The sequence below is a fragment of the Apostichopus japonicus genome, chromosome 11 (assembly GCF_037975245.1).
Source record: "Apostichopus japonicus isolate 1M-3 chromosome 11, ASM3797524v1, whole genome shotgun sequence".
NCBI lineage: Eukaryota > Metazoa > Echinodermata > Holothuroidea > Aspidochirotida > Stichopodidae > Apostichopus > Apostichopus japonicus.
This window is the reverse complement of record NC_092571.1, coordinates 25,184,808-25,203,333: the sequence shown is the minus strand read 5'-3', so window position 1 is coordinate 25,203,333 and position 18,526 is coordinate 25,184,808. Positions and strand designations below refer to the sequence as shown.

Here is an 18,526-nt window from a genome sequence, read left to right as displayed (position 1 = left end):
TGATGCTACTGAAAGAAATTTCGTGTCTGAAAATGATGGTACAATGTGACGACTTCCAGAACACGTGATATTACTGAAGAAATTATTACGTCTGACAATGGTGCTCCCAACAAAGATGCTTGTACATCAGAAACCACTCTCATTACGACGATAGTGATTTTGTCTATCATTTGTATTACTTTAGGATTGAAATCTATTTGAAATCCCAAACCACAGCGTTCATATTTAATACAATATTCTCCATTTGTTTTCGGGATGATTGTGGTATTTTTAAGTTCTGTACTATACTCTACAATATCATAGTTGAAGGTGTCGAAAGCAAGGTCGGGGACATCTTTTCCACCGGGTCCATTTTTTAATCATGTCTATTTTCATTTATTAATATATGATAAAAATGTTATTACTTTACTTTCATCTCATATGTTCCCGGGCTTCTCCGTATTTTTCTAGTCTCCTGTATACTTGCCCCCGGAAGCAGGGCAGTATCACCCCCCCCCCCAATTATCGCCCTCCTGTCAGTTTATATAGTATATGAACAAAGTATTTAGTGACGAAATGTTTAGGGTGGTCATTCATAACTCTCTCTTTACAGGGGCGTATCCAGGGGGGCGCAACAGGCGCGCGCCCCCCCCTATTGGCCGTCACCAAAAAAAAAAAAGTTTAGCAAAAAAAAAAAAAAAAAAAAAAATTGATGACGACCTTTATGTGAGATGTCGGTGATCGCTTAACCCCCCCCCCCCTCCCGTATGCTTTATTTTTTGTTTGCCCAAAAAAGGTTCTGGCGAAGTTCGGCGGCATAATAGTTTTAGAAACATAGATGGTAATTGTGTTTGTATTATCACTATAAACACTAAATGACATGCCAGCCATACTAAATTGTGCATTTTGTGTCCATATTTACTGGAAATGTTGCTTATTATTAAGGTCGAAAAATGGATCACATATGGCCATGGGCGGCGATCCTGGGTGGAGGGGGGATATATCCCCCCATGAAAATGGGTGGAGGGGATGTAATGCACCATATCCCCCCCCCCCACCAAATGCCAGGGATAAGAATATTTTCATGCCTACATTTATGCATCTTCGTTAATGTACGGCTCTTTTTTAGCTTCATTTCTCGCCTACCATAAACGCAGTGCGATCTTTTCAAATAAAGCGTCTTTATAAAGCAAAAATAGTTGACTGTAGGCTTCATTGGCCCTATAACAACAAAATGTATTATTGCGCCCACGGTATTGATATAGTACATATATGCACCCTCATAGTATTCATATAGGCCCTATAGTAGGTCTACACACGTACATGTTCCCTCGAACAGCTGAGAATCTCATGTAACCAGGGTAATGCTTAATACACGTTTCACCTGGATGCCCTAGCAATCGGTACCTAGGAATGTAACTATGTGTAATTGTGTATTGCATGTGTATAGGCCTATAATAGCCTGCATGAGGCCATTTTCTTCATCGAATAATATAACAGGGCTCTCGAACATTCTAACGTTGCGCCTGAAACAAGATTGACAGGGGCAATTTTCCCAAAATAACACCCGAAATTAAAAAAAAAAGTATTTTGGATCCTGATTATGAGATATTTCGGACATGACATCCCTATTTTAAAGTTGGGTATATGCCGCTTGGAAACCTCGGGAAGTGCCGTTTCCGGCCATCTAGAGGGTTTGTTAATCCCAAAATTTTCTTGTACGCTTCGCGCCAACCCATGGTGGCGCTACGCTTAGATAGTCAACAAGGTCATATCCCCCCCCCCCCCACTCGGAAGTACGGATCGCCGCCCGTGCATATGACACCATTTTGCATTTCAGCCCTTCTTTGAAAGCAAAAATTGTACACCCCTCCCCTTAGACCCATCCCCCAGGACGGCGATCATTCATGCCTGGCGCCCCCCCTATTGGAAAATCCTGGATACGCCCCTGCTTTATAACCTTAACTCAACCTTAAAACAAAATTGAAGTCGTATTTTAAGTAAGTTTGTTTAGATTGTACACAAATCGCAATGTGCTGCTTTTAAGGATATTATACTTAATCGTTCTTTGAAATTTATAGAGAAAGTTCCATCAACCAGGAAGAACATTGACTTCGTTTATCAAGCAATGGGTTCATACTAAAACTGACGCTCTCACGCATGGTTGATTTTGTTGTTGAAAATATACCGGACTGGTATGAGTGTGTTATTAACTGCAGACATGCAGGATTGCATTATGACCGTACATATTACAGTATTATTTAAGGTGTGAGGCTTGTTTGCCTAACCAGCGTACCGTACTCAAAGTTAAAAGAACCCACCATGTATTAAAAGAACAAGTATCCAACTGCAGTAAAAAGGCATTAAACGTCACGTAGTAGAAGAATATGGTCTATATACAGTGTAATGGCATGAAATAAGTCAACATGGCGTACACATCTCTATATCAGTTTACAATATTTTGTATTGTAAACTGTTATAGCCAATCAACTATCTCGAGGCCACCTGTCGAATTTTTGCTTAACCAGAATCTGCAAGTCTTTCAAGTGGATGTCAAGGAATTTATACACGTAGGGAATGGCGGTGTAAGTGTAGGATGTGGCACAACAATACCTCAAGGTAGCAATACTCACGTGAATATAACTATGTATGATGGTATGGATATGAAGACCAATTCCGGGACCAACATACTGTTTTGGACAAGGAATGAACTTCCCTTAAACCTGTCGTGTAAGATAATGTTTACTACGGACAACAAGCAGATCTCAAGTGTTTCGTTAAATGATATTGTTATACAACACATTACACTTCTTGGACAGTCCATTCCAGAATGCTTTCCAAGACCCAACACTACCTTTCTAGAGGATGAACTTGCTGCAGTCTTTTGTGTATCAGATCAAGGTTATCAATGGAAGAATGAATCTGGAACCTTACTTCTTGAACGCGATCAACTATATGAGTTTCTGGGCAATGATGAAGTGTTCAGTAATTATATTCTCTCGTCCACTTCTGGATTCCAAAACATTAAATGTACGAAAGAAAATAATAACAACAATTGTGCGGTGGAAGGCGTCAGGATTGTAAACGCTCTGAACATGACGATCTCACCAACCACATTCTCTAATATTTCTAATTTCAGTTGTAATAGCAACGTACCTACTGAATATATATCATGGCATGTTAAACTCGGCAGTGATGTTATGGTAGAAGTAGGACCGGGGTCGGACCTACCTTGGCCGTATGTCATAAACGTTTTCAATACTTCATCCTCTTTTGCTTTTCCTGAAGGGGCACATGGATTAAAATCCGTTTCCTGTTCGACAAGCAGGGCAGGACATTTCGTCATGGTAACTGCGAAGAATGCTACAAATAGCACCATCCCTACTGAACCAAATGTCGTTTGTGACAATGATTGTTCTAGCAAAAATGCTTCCAGCAAAGATGCTTGCAAATCAGTAGCCCCTTTCATTACTACCATAGTCATTCTAGTGATCATTTGTATTATTTTAGCGGTCGTCACTGGCTTCTTAGCATACAAACAAGCACGCCCGGACCGTCACCAAAAGACCGATGTTCAATCCGACGTCGGTCGGCGGTCATCGACGATGAATGGAGGCAGAGCAGAATCCGCAGTCACAGACATGAATGTTTACACAGGGGTCGGCGATGCAGCGAAAAGTTTGCCGGACAGTGATGGACATCTCTCAACCGATATGCTTGACTATGGTGCAGTGGTGACTACTAACAATCTTTATCAAGCCTCATGAAAGTGTATTCTCACTTATTGAATTAATAACTTAAGAATCGGATCTATTTGATAACCATTGTGTGTTTTACTGATTTCATGACGTTTCATTTATCTGATTTTGCATTCGAACTAAGGAGCTGTGTAAATAACATCGCAGATAATCGCTTAGTGACATCATGCACATGAATCTTCAACTTAAGTAGGTCTAGGACATATTTGTTTGAGTTCTATATAGTTTTAGTTATAGCTCGTATTACCACCATTCCTTTTTCTTTGGAAGAATTTCTCTTCGATGATAAATCAGACCCTTCAATACTTTCTTTACTTTTCACTCATTTCTTCTCCCCTGTCTCATTTATGTCACTTCATAGATTCTTTACAAACAACTTAAAGTCGTCGTAAAGTGCTATAGTATCGTGGTGCTCCCATAGATTTAAAATTTTGGTACCTCAGAATGTTTCATTAACATAGTATTACATGCGTGTTTACCGACCTTCTTTCTACTGTAATAATGTCTTGATTTAGGCTATCTGAAAATTAACCCAATGTTCATTCTACACATTTCTAAATAAAAATCAAATACACTTTAGACTGGTTCCCGGTTCCTTATCATACGATATAATGTCTTGATTAGGCTATCTGAAAATTAACCCAACGTTCATTCTGCACATTTCCAAATAAAAATAAAAAACACTTTAGACTGGTTCCCGGTTCCTTATCATACGTCAACTTCTTTCTTTCTTTTGTATAAAGTTATCTTTTAAATATATAAATATCGAAAATGAAGATGAAAGAACGAAAGGATGAATTTGTTTTTGTTGTACTTCAAGCTAGTTGTGTGTTCGTAGATTAAAGTTTGTATATTTCTCTTTTTTTTTTTAATGTATTTACTTCGCTTTTCGATTTATCTGCTTGGTTTTCATGTTTAATAATGTTGCTTTTTTTTTCTTCTCACCGCCTTGTCTCTCTCACTCACTAGTCGATGTGATCTGACCAAGGTTCTAATTTCTCATATTTCATTCAAATAAAACTTAATTTGTTTTACTCACTGTGAAAATTATCAAATTGTAAATTGAAATAAGCGAATAAAAGAACTTAGCTATAGGACTATATCACTTGCTCTCTACTATATGTTTTTTCCCCTTCTGTTGTATAAAGGGAAGTTACAGTATATAAATGGTTTCCTTAACTTAGGCTACTTAGCCTCTACATTACGTTGTATTATACAATATACAAACTGCTCAAATCCATTTTCCGTGGCTTCACAATAAAGATGTATCTACATAATGTGTACCCACCGTGTAACATGTATGCAATTGTACAGGCGCCTTCATTTTGACCGTTGTCAACGGATTTTGCATTCTTATGCATTCAAGTGTGCAGATCCTGCATGTGCATACAATTATCAACATTTTCACAGTTCTTCACCGAATGGCGTCATCCAACCGATTCACACAGAGATAGCCTAACAGTAACCTCTGTAAATCTTAAAACTTTGTACCACAGTATGTTTGTATATATTTTAGATCCTCCTGCAAGCAGGAACTCGCTAAGACGCCATCATTCGCTTATCAAAGCCGCAAGCTGACCGAAGTCAGTCTCTTAGACTCATATTTAAAGTCCATGATTATGAATTGTCAATTGACAACAACTCTGTAAATGGACGACATACATTAATCTTTGAGGGACTCAAACTCGGGATCTTATGGTTGAAAGGCACCGGCGTTAACCACTGAGCTAACACTCCTTAATCAAGTAAAAGCATGGATCGTTCTATAAATCGGTAGCATGTGCTATAAGGAACACCGTAAGAACTGAGGATATGTGTAATCCAAACAAATGCATCACACTAGATTTGTTAGGGTTACACGTTTCCTCAGTTCTTACTGTAATCATAATAGCACATGCTACCGATTTATAGCACGATCCAGTTTTGAGTTTGGTATAAAACTGATAATGATTTACAGATTAGTAACTGTGTTCTCTGTGCGTATCGGGTGCGTCATCCTATATATCGAGTTCTTTATGAATATCCATGTTATTAAGCTAGTTAGACCACCTTATATTATTATACTTTGGGTTCTAATTTAATTTGGGTTTATCTGCAGTAAAGTGCACTTTACATGAACAAAAGAATGAACTTGCTTCACAAATACCTTTCACAGACAAGAAAAAACAATAGTTCTATGGTTATTTGGGAGCGAAAGTGTGGATATAGTCGGTTGTTTATATTCGCCGACCTTCAAATGCTTACCCCACGGACAACTATATGATAACGTTGTAAAACAGTTTGGGAATGTGTCATTGCGTTACTTTCATATGATCTCTAATTTGACGCTACCAATTTTACCGATAAATTAATCAACATATATATTTTTTGCATCAACATCATTTTAGTACGCTATGGATACCCCTCTTTGTATAACAGAGTGTATGTGTGTGTATGTGAGTGTCGTAGCTACTAAATTATAGGTGACTTTATTGTTTAGATTGTTACGTTAAAAGAAACGTATAGTAGTAGCGTGTGTAGTCTGACCAAAGTAATTGGGTTCAAATTTTCAATGATTCTAATTAACCATGAATTTTATCAATATGTGCGTCTTTGTTGAAACAGGTATACAATATTATACACAATAGCCCCCCCCCCTCCCTTCATAAAAAAGCCAGACAACCAATAGAATTGACAAATAGTTTGTAATTACTGTGTTACGTAATTGCAAAGACAAGTAATTACAGAGTGTTTTCGCGGTTCCGCTTTCAAATGTAAGGGGCGCTCTTCTAGTATAGTCTGGATATAAGAGCGGAGAATTTGTTAAGTGTAAACCTATAGTACAAAAGTCTGGGTATCACCCTTCCCCGGTAACGACCTTTTATCGAGTAAAATTCATAGCAGACGGTGGTCATATACTCAAGAAGAGAGAAATAAATAAAATGAAAAGATGAAATGAACTAAAGTAATCCCAATAGTTGAAGTCTTTTAGTACCTTCTTACTTCACTGCTCTGTACAATAGATAAAGAAACAGATTTAAAAAAGATATGTCGAATTTAGAAGGTCAATTTCCTTATAGTCGATATTTTAAATACGATTTGTTTCTGGCTTTAGGCAAAACAAACATGAATATAATCAAACGCTACTTGTCATGGGATTCTATTGTATCTATAAATTTTCTTTTAGAAGCAAAAGGATCCATTATTTTTTACATTTCTTCATCAGTTTTGAAAAAGTCAATACATGATACCTTTTAAGAAAAGTCATCCAGGAAGGAATCTGGGCACGAAAAACCCTAACAAGCGAACGACTGATCCGCTCTTAAAACCAGTCTCCTTGCATCGAGACTGTTACTGTGTGATCATCGTCAGGTAGTGTGTATCAATAAATGATGATGGCTATAGTGGGTTCTGATCTATTTGGCACCAGAAAGCGGAAGCAGTCACTGAACGAGCATGCAGTTACCTTTCAAAGTTGGTAACAGACCATAAGTTTACCCCCAAAAAATGGTGTAGCTCATTTAGACCTAAGGCCAGGACAAAAGAAGAGGTCAGTCAGGGTGCTACGGGCCGAGGTCAGGGGTCATTCAGGTGGCAAAGACACTGATCTGTACACTAACTGGATTGGAGCAACAGGCCTCCTCTGTGAAGCCACCGGAAGTTACTGTCAGCCATGTTTGTTCACCCAAGAAGAGCGATACGGTTCACTGATTTTGTATGCTAGCGATATTTGAACGTTGTTATAATGGCTGTTTTCTTGTAGACAGAAAGTATCTAAGACAAGTGAAGCGGCGCTGATATTAGGTGTGTGTCACTTAGGTGGGAGGGGGGGGGGAGGTGGTCGGGAGACGTGCCCCCGTACTCAATATTAGATTGACTATTTATTGTGGTCAATTGACTAAGTAAAATAAGGGTTGCAAAAGCAGATCAATATGGACAACTCAAAAGCCTTTCTGGTTATATTTTTGGTTGAAAGCAGCATTGAGAGGTTGGTGTGGCGGGGGGGGGGGGGGGGGTGTTGGGGGAATGGGCCTCCAAAATTCGAAGTTTTCAAACAGTTACAGTCTCAGAGCAATCTCTTGAGTCAGAAACTGTGGTATTTCATGTTTATGCTATAATGCTATTGTTTTTACTGGTTGGGTGCTTGCAGTTTCAGCTTACCTTTAAATGATTACAAATAGAGTACTGACAAGGTAAACTATGAAAGCATATAATGGAACAAATATTTTTTTCTTTAAATCTATTAATTTTATGAAAAACAGTTGTTAAGAAAAAGTATAATGGCAAGAAATTCACATTTCATAATCTGAAAACATTACACTAGAGGTCACAGAAATGTTTCCATTGGTTAAAAACATAATAAAACGTATACAAAAGAATTAAAGAAATCATGAAACTTTCAAAAAGCATACTGGAAATGTAATATTATTTCCTTACTCTGAACAATGGAAGTCAGTGAAATTACTTTTGGTGTGATAAAATAATATAAAAGTGGTGAACAAGAATGTCAGGAAGAGCCTCATGTATATAAATTGCAAGTATGGCAGACAAGAACTTCACATTTCATAAACTTAAAACATTACACTAGAGGTCACAGAAATGTTTCCATTGGTTAAAAACATAATGAAACTTATACAAAAGAATTAAAGGAATCATGAAACTTACAAAAAGCATACTGGAAATGTAATATTATTTCCTTACTCTGGACCATGGAAGTCAGTGAAATTACTTTTGGTGTGAGAAAATAATATAAAAGTGGTGAACAAGAATGTCAGGAGGAGCCTCATGTATATAAATTGCAAGTATGACAGACAAGAACAGAGCATAATTACAATTAAAAAGTTAACAAGAAACAACTGATCTCACTGATGCTTGAACAAAATTAGTGTACAGATCAGTGGGCAAAGAAGAACATCGAAGGTTATCGAAAAATAAGTGATCAGGAATACTGCCCTCTCCATTTAATAATATTGTAAAGGTAAATGCGAAGAGTAGAAACACGGGGGCGCTATGACTTAATCACGTCTGGGCCCGACCTGGCTCACGAAGCTTCTTCATGCTGAAGGCTCAAAGTTGTGTACTTTGATGACCATTTTAATGGTGAACGAGTTAATGGAAAGGGTCACAGTAAGTTTTCTATGCTATACCATATAACATAATTATTGGCTAGAAGGGCTGCTTACTTCAGAAAGCAACCAGTTCACATGATTTGCTTGATCACGTGACTCTACCTTTAAACACTCTACATGAAATTGATCAACCAATTGGTAGATAGAATTCACCGCCATCTTTTAGGATTTGTTTCTCTTTGCGCTATAGACGGTAAAGCTCTTTCGGTACCGAGTTTGTGTTGTTTTTCAGACAAGGGTATTTTTGGTGTAGTCATTCCCAGCACTTTTCATTTCGTTTCATGAAGCGCCGAATTTGTTTCAAGCAGTAACTCACTTTCAAAGAAAATGGCAAGCTAAGACCCTGGGATTCCAACAATGCCGTTGTATAAAGCTATAGAATACACCACCTGTGTTTGTCAATTCCATTTTTGCTTCGGAATGGCAGTTCTTTTGTGCAATGCAACCACAGAGTTTGTTTGTCTCTATAGGCAACTGTATATAGAATGTATGTTTATTATTTAAGCAGTGACAAACAAAATTGAAGCGGAAACGTTTGACTATTCATAAACTACCCAGTATTTCACTGTCGCAGTTCTTTCCTTCACATTTGCTATGATGGCAGTGCTTCAAGAAAAGTCGGAATGATTCGCATTTCTCATGGAAATTTGCAATAATTTGAATAAACGCGACTAGATAGCAACAGAGAGCGCCACATTTTGTCAGTTCTAAAATGAAGGAGAACACTGCATCGTGTACTAAAATGGCGGCCAAAGTCTCTATTTTACTAGGTACGGTAATGGTGTGTACGCTTACTAAGGCAACTTCCAATGATATGATTGACTTCACCGCCAACGGTGCTTTTCAGTCCGGGATCATGACGTATCGTTCCCTTGTTGACTCCTTCATTGGGCTTCAGTGTTCACTCTCCGTAGGTCACCTTACCTATGAAGGATTTGTTTGTGAAATAACGAAAATGAACGATGGGCCTGAAAACGTTATGGTTACAGGAGAGGTCAGTTCAGATCAGAGTTCCGTGTTCGTGATGATGACGTTCCAGCAAACTAATGAGGGATATTACACATGTCTGTGTAGCAAGAACTTCTCAGCGAATTCAAAGCGTTTAACACTACAACGAACGATTCAACTCGTCGCGATGAATAACCACGGAGAAAATTGTTTCGCCAATACTGGTTCCAAAGTGGTGGCAGGTATGCAATTACTACACCATTGTTTCGACGGGGACTCGAAACTCACCAAAACATCCGTACCTTACGACATGGCCCGCGACGGGGTTGCTCAACTCACATGTCCAAGTGGAAAATGCTCCTCTCAAGTTATTGCTGTTTCCGAACCGTCAATATCTTTATCTCCGTCAAAGTTCAGTTTATCCCAGGAAGGAAGCAATGCCAGTTTTGTTTGCACGGTGGATCCACCAAGTCCTCATATACATTGGACGATTAACGACAAAAATATTGACGAATATGCCTCCGCCTCTGGTCTAGAGTTCAACATAAAGATAACACAAACTTCAAAATCATCGACGATCACGATTAATAAACCAAAAAATCAGGACGATGAATTAATATGTGTTTCGTGCGATGGTGGTATCCAAGGTAACGAGAGGATGGAAGAAGAAGAAGTCGTAAAAGCTTGCATTGGTGATGAAGGTATGTCCTCCTCCCAGGAAGCCTCTGGCGGTGGTATGGACGAAATGATTCTAGTTGTGATGGCGTCATGCCTTGGTTTCATAGCTGTGCTTACCTTGATATGCATAATACTGTATTCGAAGTGCCTTTGTAACACTCGGCAAGAATTGAAAAATGAAATTGAGAACCGTAAAACAAAAACGAGCTCTGTAAAGCAGAAAAAGAACTCTCCAAAGAAAGAAATCCCTTACGCGATTTCGCAAAGAATTTCAATCTTTGCTATGAGTTCATCCGATAGCCTAGGCAACGATGCGGTAACCATAGTCCCACCTGGTGAATCTAAACCTCAACCAGCTTCTAGAGAGTGCTGCAATGATGTGCTGACATTAGATCACTTGGGCGAAGGAGGTGAAATCAGTGTCAACTCGGCATATGAGACATGTGTTCCAAGCTCGATGCATTTCTAAAATGTTAAGTGTTATTTTTATCTTTGACTGAGCTATAAAAACGCAAATGCCCAGTGTTGTGGTATGTTTTGTCAATACTCATTGACAATACAAAAAAACCCAAATCGTTCCTTACCACTTCTTAGTCGATTCCATGTTTCATTTTGGTCTATCACAAATATCAATTTATACTTTGTAAAATATAATATCTAATTAATGCAGCGCTTATAAACAGATCACTGAAGACCATATTAATTATTTCTTTTCTATTCATGCTCTTCAGAAACAGAGGAATTTGGCGGTTTTTTTTTTAAGACCGCTAAAGAACGCTAAGTGTAGGTTGTATTTCAGAACCACTCTTTAATTTGTGAGAATTGACCACTTTATAAACATCCGAGGATCTCATCAGATGACGAAGTTGGACTACTTAGTCTAAAACACCGACCATATATTTAGTTCCTCAGATACAACAGATACGTCAAAAACAAAACACAACACTTTCATGGCTTCAGATATGTTTACTGTGCATAACAAATTAGTCAGTGCAGACAACGGTGGCCCGTTGTTTCATATGGAGTCAAAAAAGATGTGTTGCTCTGATGACTAGAACATTCTGCCTAAAGTCGCACTGTCGGCCTGGATACTGTTAAGTTATCATGTTTGTAATTCAAACACTATTCTGTGTTTCTGTGTAAATAGATAAATATCATTCTTAGTCGGAAGAAGTTCCGTTCGCTAAATCAAAATTGCAGGTTTTTAATTTTCCTATTTTCATATTCAATAAGTGATTTTCGTCTCCTTCAAACCGATTTTATATATTATTTATATATATATATATATATATATATATATATATATATATATATATATATATATATATGAAAATCGTAATGAGTTGGAAAATCAAGAACAGTGAAAAAACTTTCAGCCTCCACCAGGATTCGAACCTATATATATATATATATATATATATATATGTATATATATATATATATATATATATATCTATATATATATATATATATAGCTATATATATATATATATATAGATATAGATATAGATATATTCATATAAATATATATGTATTCATATGTTCAAACTATAAAGAACAGAAACGAGCCTAAGTCTAAAGAAAACAAGAAGGGTATTAAATTTACTTTTTCGTTCACTGTTGAATTAGGGACGATTCTATTTTTAGTTAATTACACTTCTTCTAGGTGTAAACGTTCATAAGTTGTGGGCGTGTAGTTAGATGACATGTGTTGTTAAGATTTTCTAAAAACTATTTGCCAATTTCACCACAAAAAAACAAACTGTATGTGAACAATAATATGTATAACTCGAGGTATTTCTCTTTTTTATGACCAATTATAATCTTTATTCAGAATGAAACGGGTAAACCGTACTTTTCTGTAGTATTTACTTTTTCGTATCTGTATTCAGAATACAATGACATACTTTCTGTTAGTAAACAAATGTATATATATATATATGTTTTTTTAAATATATATATAAATATATATATATATATATATATATATATATATACACATATGTAAGGGTGTGTCTGTGTGTTTATTCCTATCAAATGACATATTTTTCTTTAGTATATTTTTAAGAGTACCTTGTTATATTTTGTTTTTCTTTCGTTGATACCAATAAGCAGAATTAAAACTACGAGCCATTCTATAATTTTCCTAGATTCATGTATTTATTAATTTACGTTAAACTTATGTTAAATATTTGATACATGCGATATTTATTTGAGGTTGAAAACTGTACACAAAGTGCCCTGAAGTCTAGTTTACTCAGCATATGCATGACACAGGGTTAGGCTTTGACGTCTTCATATCAGTTTCAAATGCCTATAGAGGTAATGCCTTTAGGGGAGGGGCGTATGTGGACTGCATTGCAACAATTTACAGAGTGAACACGCAAAAGAAAACTTACAACCCCAACTTAACTTCCAGCTTTAAAAGCATTGAAGACTCGCCCCAAACAGCGTACCGCCATCTTTAAGAAGTTAACTTTCTCTTGCTTGCAAGCGAAGTTTTTCTCTTGTCGCTACAACAATGCAGACAGTAATGAAATGTGATACCTTGTTATCTTTAGCTGGACCTGAGATGTCCATCGCTGTATCGTTTGTACACTGTGTTGTGGGTATTGACCGTAGCTGTATGATTTGACTGTACACTAGTGTCTAATTACCGACGGTAGCAAGCTGTGTGTGTATTTTCTGGGATTGATTGTGGTGTCTAACACTTCTGTTACACCTCATTCGAAACTAGGTCAGATTACCGGCATTAGACGTTTCTTTTGCGCGAGTCTTCACACCCTTTAAGTAGAGATATCTCAGTGACAGACAATGTCACTCTTGGGTGAAAAATATGTCATAAGGTCTGAGTTGGACAATCCCATCCCAAAAACTTGTATATGTACGCTACATAATTTATCAGCACACGAGTTGAACACGCTACCCCTGGTGTTGGATTGGGGTTCATGGCATGAGTTTTAACTTCCGCCATCTGATCTGCCCCCTCTCACTCTTTGACATGCTCAAGAAAAAAAAACTGTTTTAGTTTTCAAAGGTAAAGGTAAATAATGAATTAATGAATGGAAAAATGATGCAAGTTTTGCTTTTAACAAACTCATTTCATTGCGCATTTAAAGTATAGGTTCTTCATCCATACATGGGAATTTCCGACTGGATGGTTAAACCGCAAAATTGAACAACACAGAATTTCAGAAAATCAAGGCACGTATTTTTTCTAATAGTGATGAATACACAGACCCTGCATGAGTCAATAGTAAACGACTTTACTCAAACACAGGGGAAAAGACCCAAACACACACAATCACGTGAAACCGAGGTATCAATAACATCCCATACAATATTAACAGTATTCCACACCTTTTCAAGACAAAGGCACAGTGAATGAATAGCATATTATAACCATTTAACGGACAACAACAACTTGGCACACCATCATCGACAAACCAGGTTTAATTTTTGTTTAAACAAAATCCCGTAACCACAATAACCTGTTTCATTTTCACGACCAAACAGTAAATGAATAGTTTTTCAGCAAAACCATTTTGTTGAAAAGCAACACTTGTTGGCTTGTATTCAAATACATTTCGCAATACTCGTCTGTAAATATCCCCCCCCCCCCTTTTTTTTGTGGTTTACAGACGACCCATTGTACTGCAAAAGGAAATAACTTGAATTCATTCACCGTGGAGATGACGGCAGTGTTGCGCTGAAATTTTTAAGCAACTTTAGTACTAATTAGTTGCAGTCTGATCTCGCAGTTTCATGTGATATTTATATCAGCAAGACATTTTTTTTACTCTCAGACTTATAAATTATTTAGAGAGAGAGAGAGAGAGGGAGAGAGGGAGTCAGAATACATTTCAAAGCGTTGGAAGTAATCTAAACTTGAAAATTCTGACTTAGAAACCAATATGAATGTTTTAATAATGGCCAGTAATGCTGGCCAACTTAATACTAATCATTTTGATAGAACAGGAGTTCAATTGGTTTTAATTGATAACAGGATATCAACACAAATCTCAGTTCCATATCTGAAGGACCAGAATGAAACATTAATGGAAAGAGTCAAAAGGTCATATAGAACCGAAACCAGTTTTGAATATAAGCTGGTATAGGTTGCGTATAACTGAGATCCCCCAGCTGATATGTTCTGGTTTAACCTTAAGTCTGACAGTAACATGCAACCTGTAAATAACTGTTCTTATCGTCATAATCAAAGACATTGTAGCATAGACGTAGGAGCCCAATTTGATTTGGGGGGCTGTAACGACCTGCCCGAAAAATATAACTAAAATTTTTCGCCCGCGCGTTCGGAGCGCGCGTTCAACATGTTAATGTGCATATCATATAGGCATGCATCGGTTATTACATCGCCATGCCAAAAACATACAATCATTTGCCGTGTTATCACCCTTCCATATTGGTTAGCATTATTGGGGAAGTCGTTACAATAATAATGATAATATTAATATCAGTTTAACCATTGAAAAACACATTGCAAATTATTTTACTTTCCGTAGGTACCCGAAAAATTCTCAGCTCATTGCCCGAATTTCACAAAAATGGTTGGGGGCTGCAGCCCCCCAGCCCCCTCCCCCGCCTCCTACGCCTATGCATTGTAGCTATCGTTAAAGGTTTATTCCAGCCTGCGTGTGGCTTCATATGCTGGAAAGTCTACTATAATGGTCACCGAAGTGTCAACTTATTGAATTATATAATACTTACCATAACTTATAAGTACTTATTAGTACTTACTTAATTTTACCGTGTTTCAATACTGTCTATAATAAGTTGGAAAACTAGAACCACTGCAGGAATTGGCCTATACTCATTTAATTTCGAACCTTTCAAATTAATATGTTGTTATGATATTATATTGTATTATGCTCGCCTCCTTTCCTGTATTGACTCTTGTAAGACATATGTTGATGAATTTTATCATTGACTTGTCAATTTTTTATTTTTTTTGGGGGTCTTTTTTGTTTTGTAATTTCAGGTAAACTTTCCCGATTTTCATTTGTCATATGAGTCATCTTCTTGTACCAGGATATCATCAATCGGTGACCATTCTAGCAACTTTCAATGGCAGTGGTCAGTCACTGTTAGAGATGCAGCGGGACAGGTAAGGTCATTATTTAAAAAGGGGCAGAAACCGAATCAGCAACTTTAGCTTATAAGGTGACTGAATGTCCCAGTGAGGAAACTTTCCTCGAAGGTTGTAAACCAGTTTAAGAATTTTGACCAAAGGTGACCTTATTTGAATATCTAGCACATTTTGAAGGCCAATATAGCGTATACCTTTAAGAATTCAGTCTACGTACCTTTACAATTGTTGTGTTTGTTTGTGAATGCAGAAGCTCATGGGTATATAATAGCTTATTAGAGTTGATTTAAAACACTATATACTTTTATAATTCGCAAAGGAGGTATATAGGCTATGATAATCGTTAAATTTTCATACATGGGATAAATTACTATTTGGGGAGGGGGGTGCAAGAAAAACCCGGGGAAGATAATGGTCAAATACTTAAATGGAAAATATATATATTAGGGAGTGCTGCTAAAAATTTAATTATTTATTGGTATTTGTTTGTTTTCTGTGTTCACCAGCTTCTTTATTCTTCGTTGTGCCTTCCTTCATCTCAACTCACCCTTCGTTTCGGATATGGAATTACTTTTGCTTACCAGCGTGTGTTTTAAAGCAAACGACCGAAGAACAGCAAGTGAACCGATTACGACTTTTGGCGGGAAATGTTGAAAATGGCAATCAGTAAGCCATCCGAGTAGCAGAAATTGTCAGAAAAAAGGTGGTCCTTTTAAATTGACCTTTTGAGGTTGAATGATCACTAATGAGCCACATGGAGAGCAAGGAACCTTGGCTGGCACTGATAAAAAAAAAGTCTATTTACAAGCAAAACTAGGAATGATTTGTCGATCTGATCTGAATTGTTGTATATAAATGGGCAATGTCCAATTTAGAAACAAGCATGAATGAACTATTTCTGTTCTTTAAGATATTGTCGTGCACAGAATAAGTTCAAATTTAGTGGTGTGAGGGGAGAATGGGGGGGTCCTAAAATCCCAGGGCTGATTAAGATAGGTGCTGAACCTATATAGAAGGTGAATGTAGGACTGAATAAAGTAGCCTGGGTGTGGCCTTGGGGTCATTGAAAACGACTCCCAGTTTGTGAGGGCTCCCTAGTTTATGGGTTTGTGAGGGCTCCTTAGTTAAAATTTAAACACCAAATGATGCATTCTGTGGCATATTTAGCGCAAATAAACTATAAAGTTAGTATATAATGAGCTCTAAAACCAATGAATGTCCTTTTTGATACTCGTGATGTTTGTGTAATGTTGAAAAGAGGTAAGCATCCGCAGTGTTGGTTTAATTCTTCTCAGCTGAATGTAAGAAGTCCACCAACAGAACCAATCCACCGACCGACGATGGAAGGTGGCATGTCCCCGCCCCCCCCCTCCCCCACCCAACCCTCAGCACAAGTTTGGTGTGTTGACCCTGTCTTCAATGATTTATATGTATGTATGTATGAATATATATATATATATATATATAAAGGCTGAAAGTTTTTCACTGTTCTGGATTTTCAACTCAATACGATTTCAATTATATATATATATATTCATTTGTCTTTGTCATTTACCTCCTTTTCATTAACAAAGTATGTTCAAAGTATTTCTTTCGAGATCCGACGTTAGGAATCAAAGCTATATATATATATATGATATAGATATATAGATGCAGATATATAAATATATATATATATATATATATATATATATATATATATATATATATATATATATATATATATATAAACAAGTGTTTTCTCGCCATGCTTACCGACTGTAACTGATTACAAAACATTCCGATATGGTTAAAAAGTAGATCATCCTCATGATGACATTTACAAGCTACTAGTTTTGAGTAGAGAAAGCGGTTTACCGCAAAATTTTGGTTTCAAAATGTGATATTAATTTTTGTTTGTTTTTGTTCTTCAGTTTAAAGCAAACCTTGCTAATAAAGTCGTTCTTAGTAAATCATCATGTATGTCTTTGGAAAACATACATACATATGTGGCTATGGCAAAGAAGAGAAGCACGTGGGTCAAAACATAGATACAGAAGAACCATTGTCTCTTTGAACTGCAATTTTCCATCCTGCAATAAAGCGCTTGTATAGGTGACAAATTTCTGCTCGATTTTATCCCATTTCCGATAATCACATTCATGAAACACAAGCCGACTCTTTCTTCTAGCTTGTGAAGGCCAACATTCTTTCCTTGAACCCCCCCCCCCCCTCCCAACCCTCTTTCTCAAAAGGATGATACTGTTGAATACCAACATCGATTCTACTATGTAATGATAATCCACAGAAGCCCAGAAATAATCGTTCTGTTCTAGCCATTGGTTTCATTAATCTTTTAGCCCATAGTTATTTGAAATAGCTGCTGTATTTAATACAAACTGACTGTCAATACAATGAAAACCAGTGAATGCATGCACTTGTTTGCTGTTAAGGAAACACCGTTTCGCACAACGGCTGGTTTGAGCTCACAGAGTTGTTATTCAAAATATCAATGGGATCATGACGTTCACAAGATTTGAAGGTTTGGCGAAAACAAAAGAAAGCAAATGCTTCAGCAGCGACAAAATTCCAAACCGCCCAATAGTTCTGAAAGAGCCTGCACCGTCTGTCGTTATATAGAAATTGTCGCGTCATAGTAGGCGATGCTTTAGAAGATTTCGCACTGAACACATATAGTGATAGACATATATTCACGATATCACATTGTCTTTTTGCAAGTTGATAAAATACACGACTGAATACCACAGAGAAGAAGGCTAGTTTATTATTTAAAGGTATTCTCTCAGCTAATCTTGTCTCCCCGTATTCCCCCGTATTCTCCCCGTATTCCCCGATTTAAAAATAAAAGCAATGCCGCCCTCTACTCTAGCGACAACAGATTCATTCCTTTATTGGGGCTCACACCAAATTGCATCTGAGGCCCCCTTTAAATGCCACCTGTTAATGCA

At 37.1% G+C, this 18,526-nt stretch overlaps 1 protein-coding gene across 1 annotated transcript in view; it reads left to right on the top strand.

The window, feature by feature from the left end:
* LOC139975752 (uncharacterized) overlaps positions 1-16,980 on the top strand; it is a 76,893-nt gene extending 59,913 nt beyond the window's left edge. The window contains exons 4-5 of the mRNA XM_071983886.1: positions 15,471-15,596; positions 16,085-16,980. Of these exons, the coding sequence (XP_071839987.1) occupies positions 15,471-15,596; positions 16,085-16,174 (216 nt within the window). The 3' untranslated portion in view covers positions 16,175-16,980. The remainder of the gene's footprint in view (positions 1-15,470; positions 15,597-16,084) is intronic.
* Positions 16,981-18,526: the final 1,546 nt, after the last annotated feature.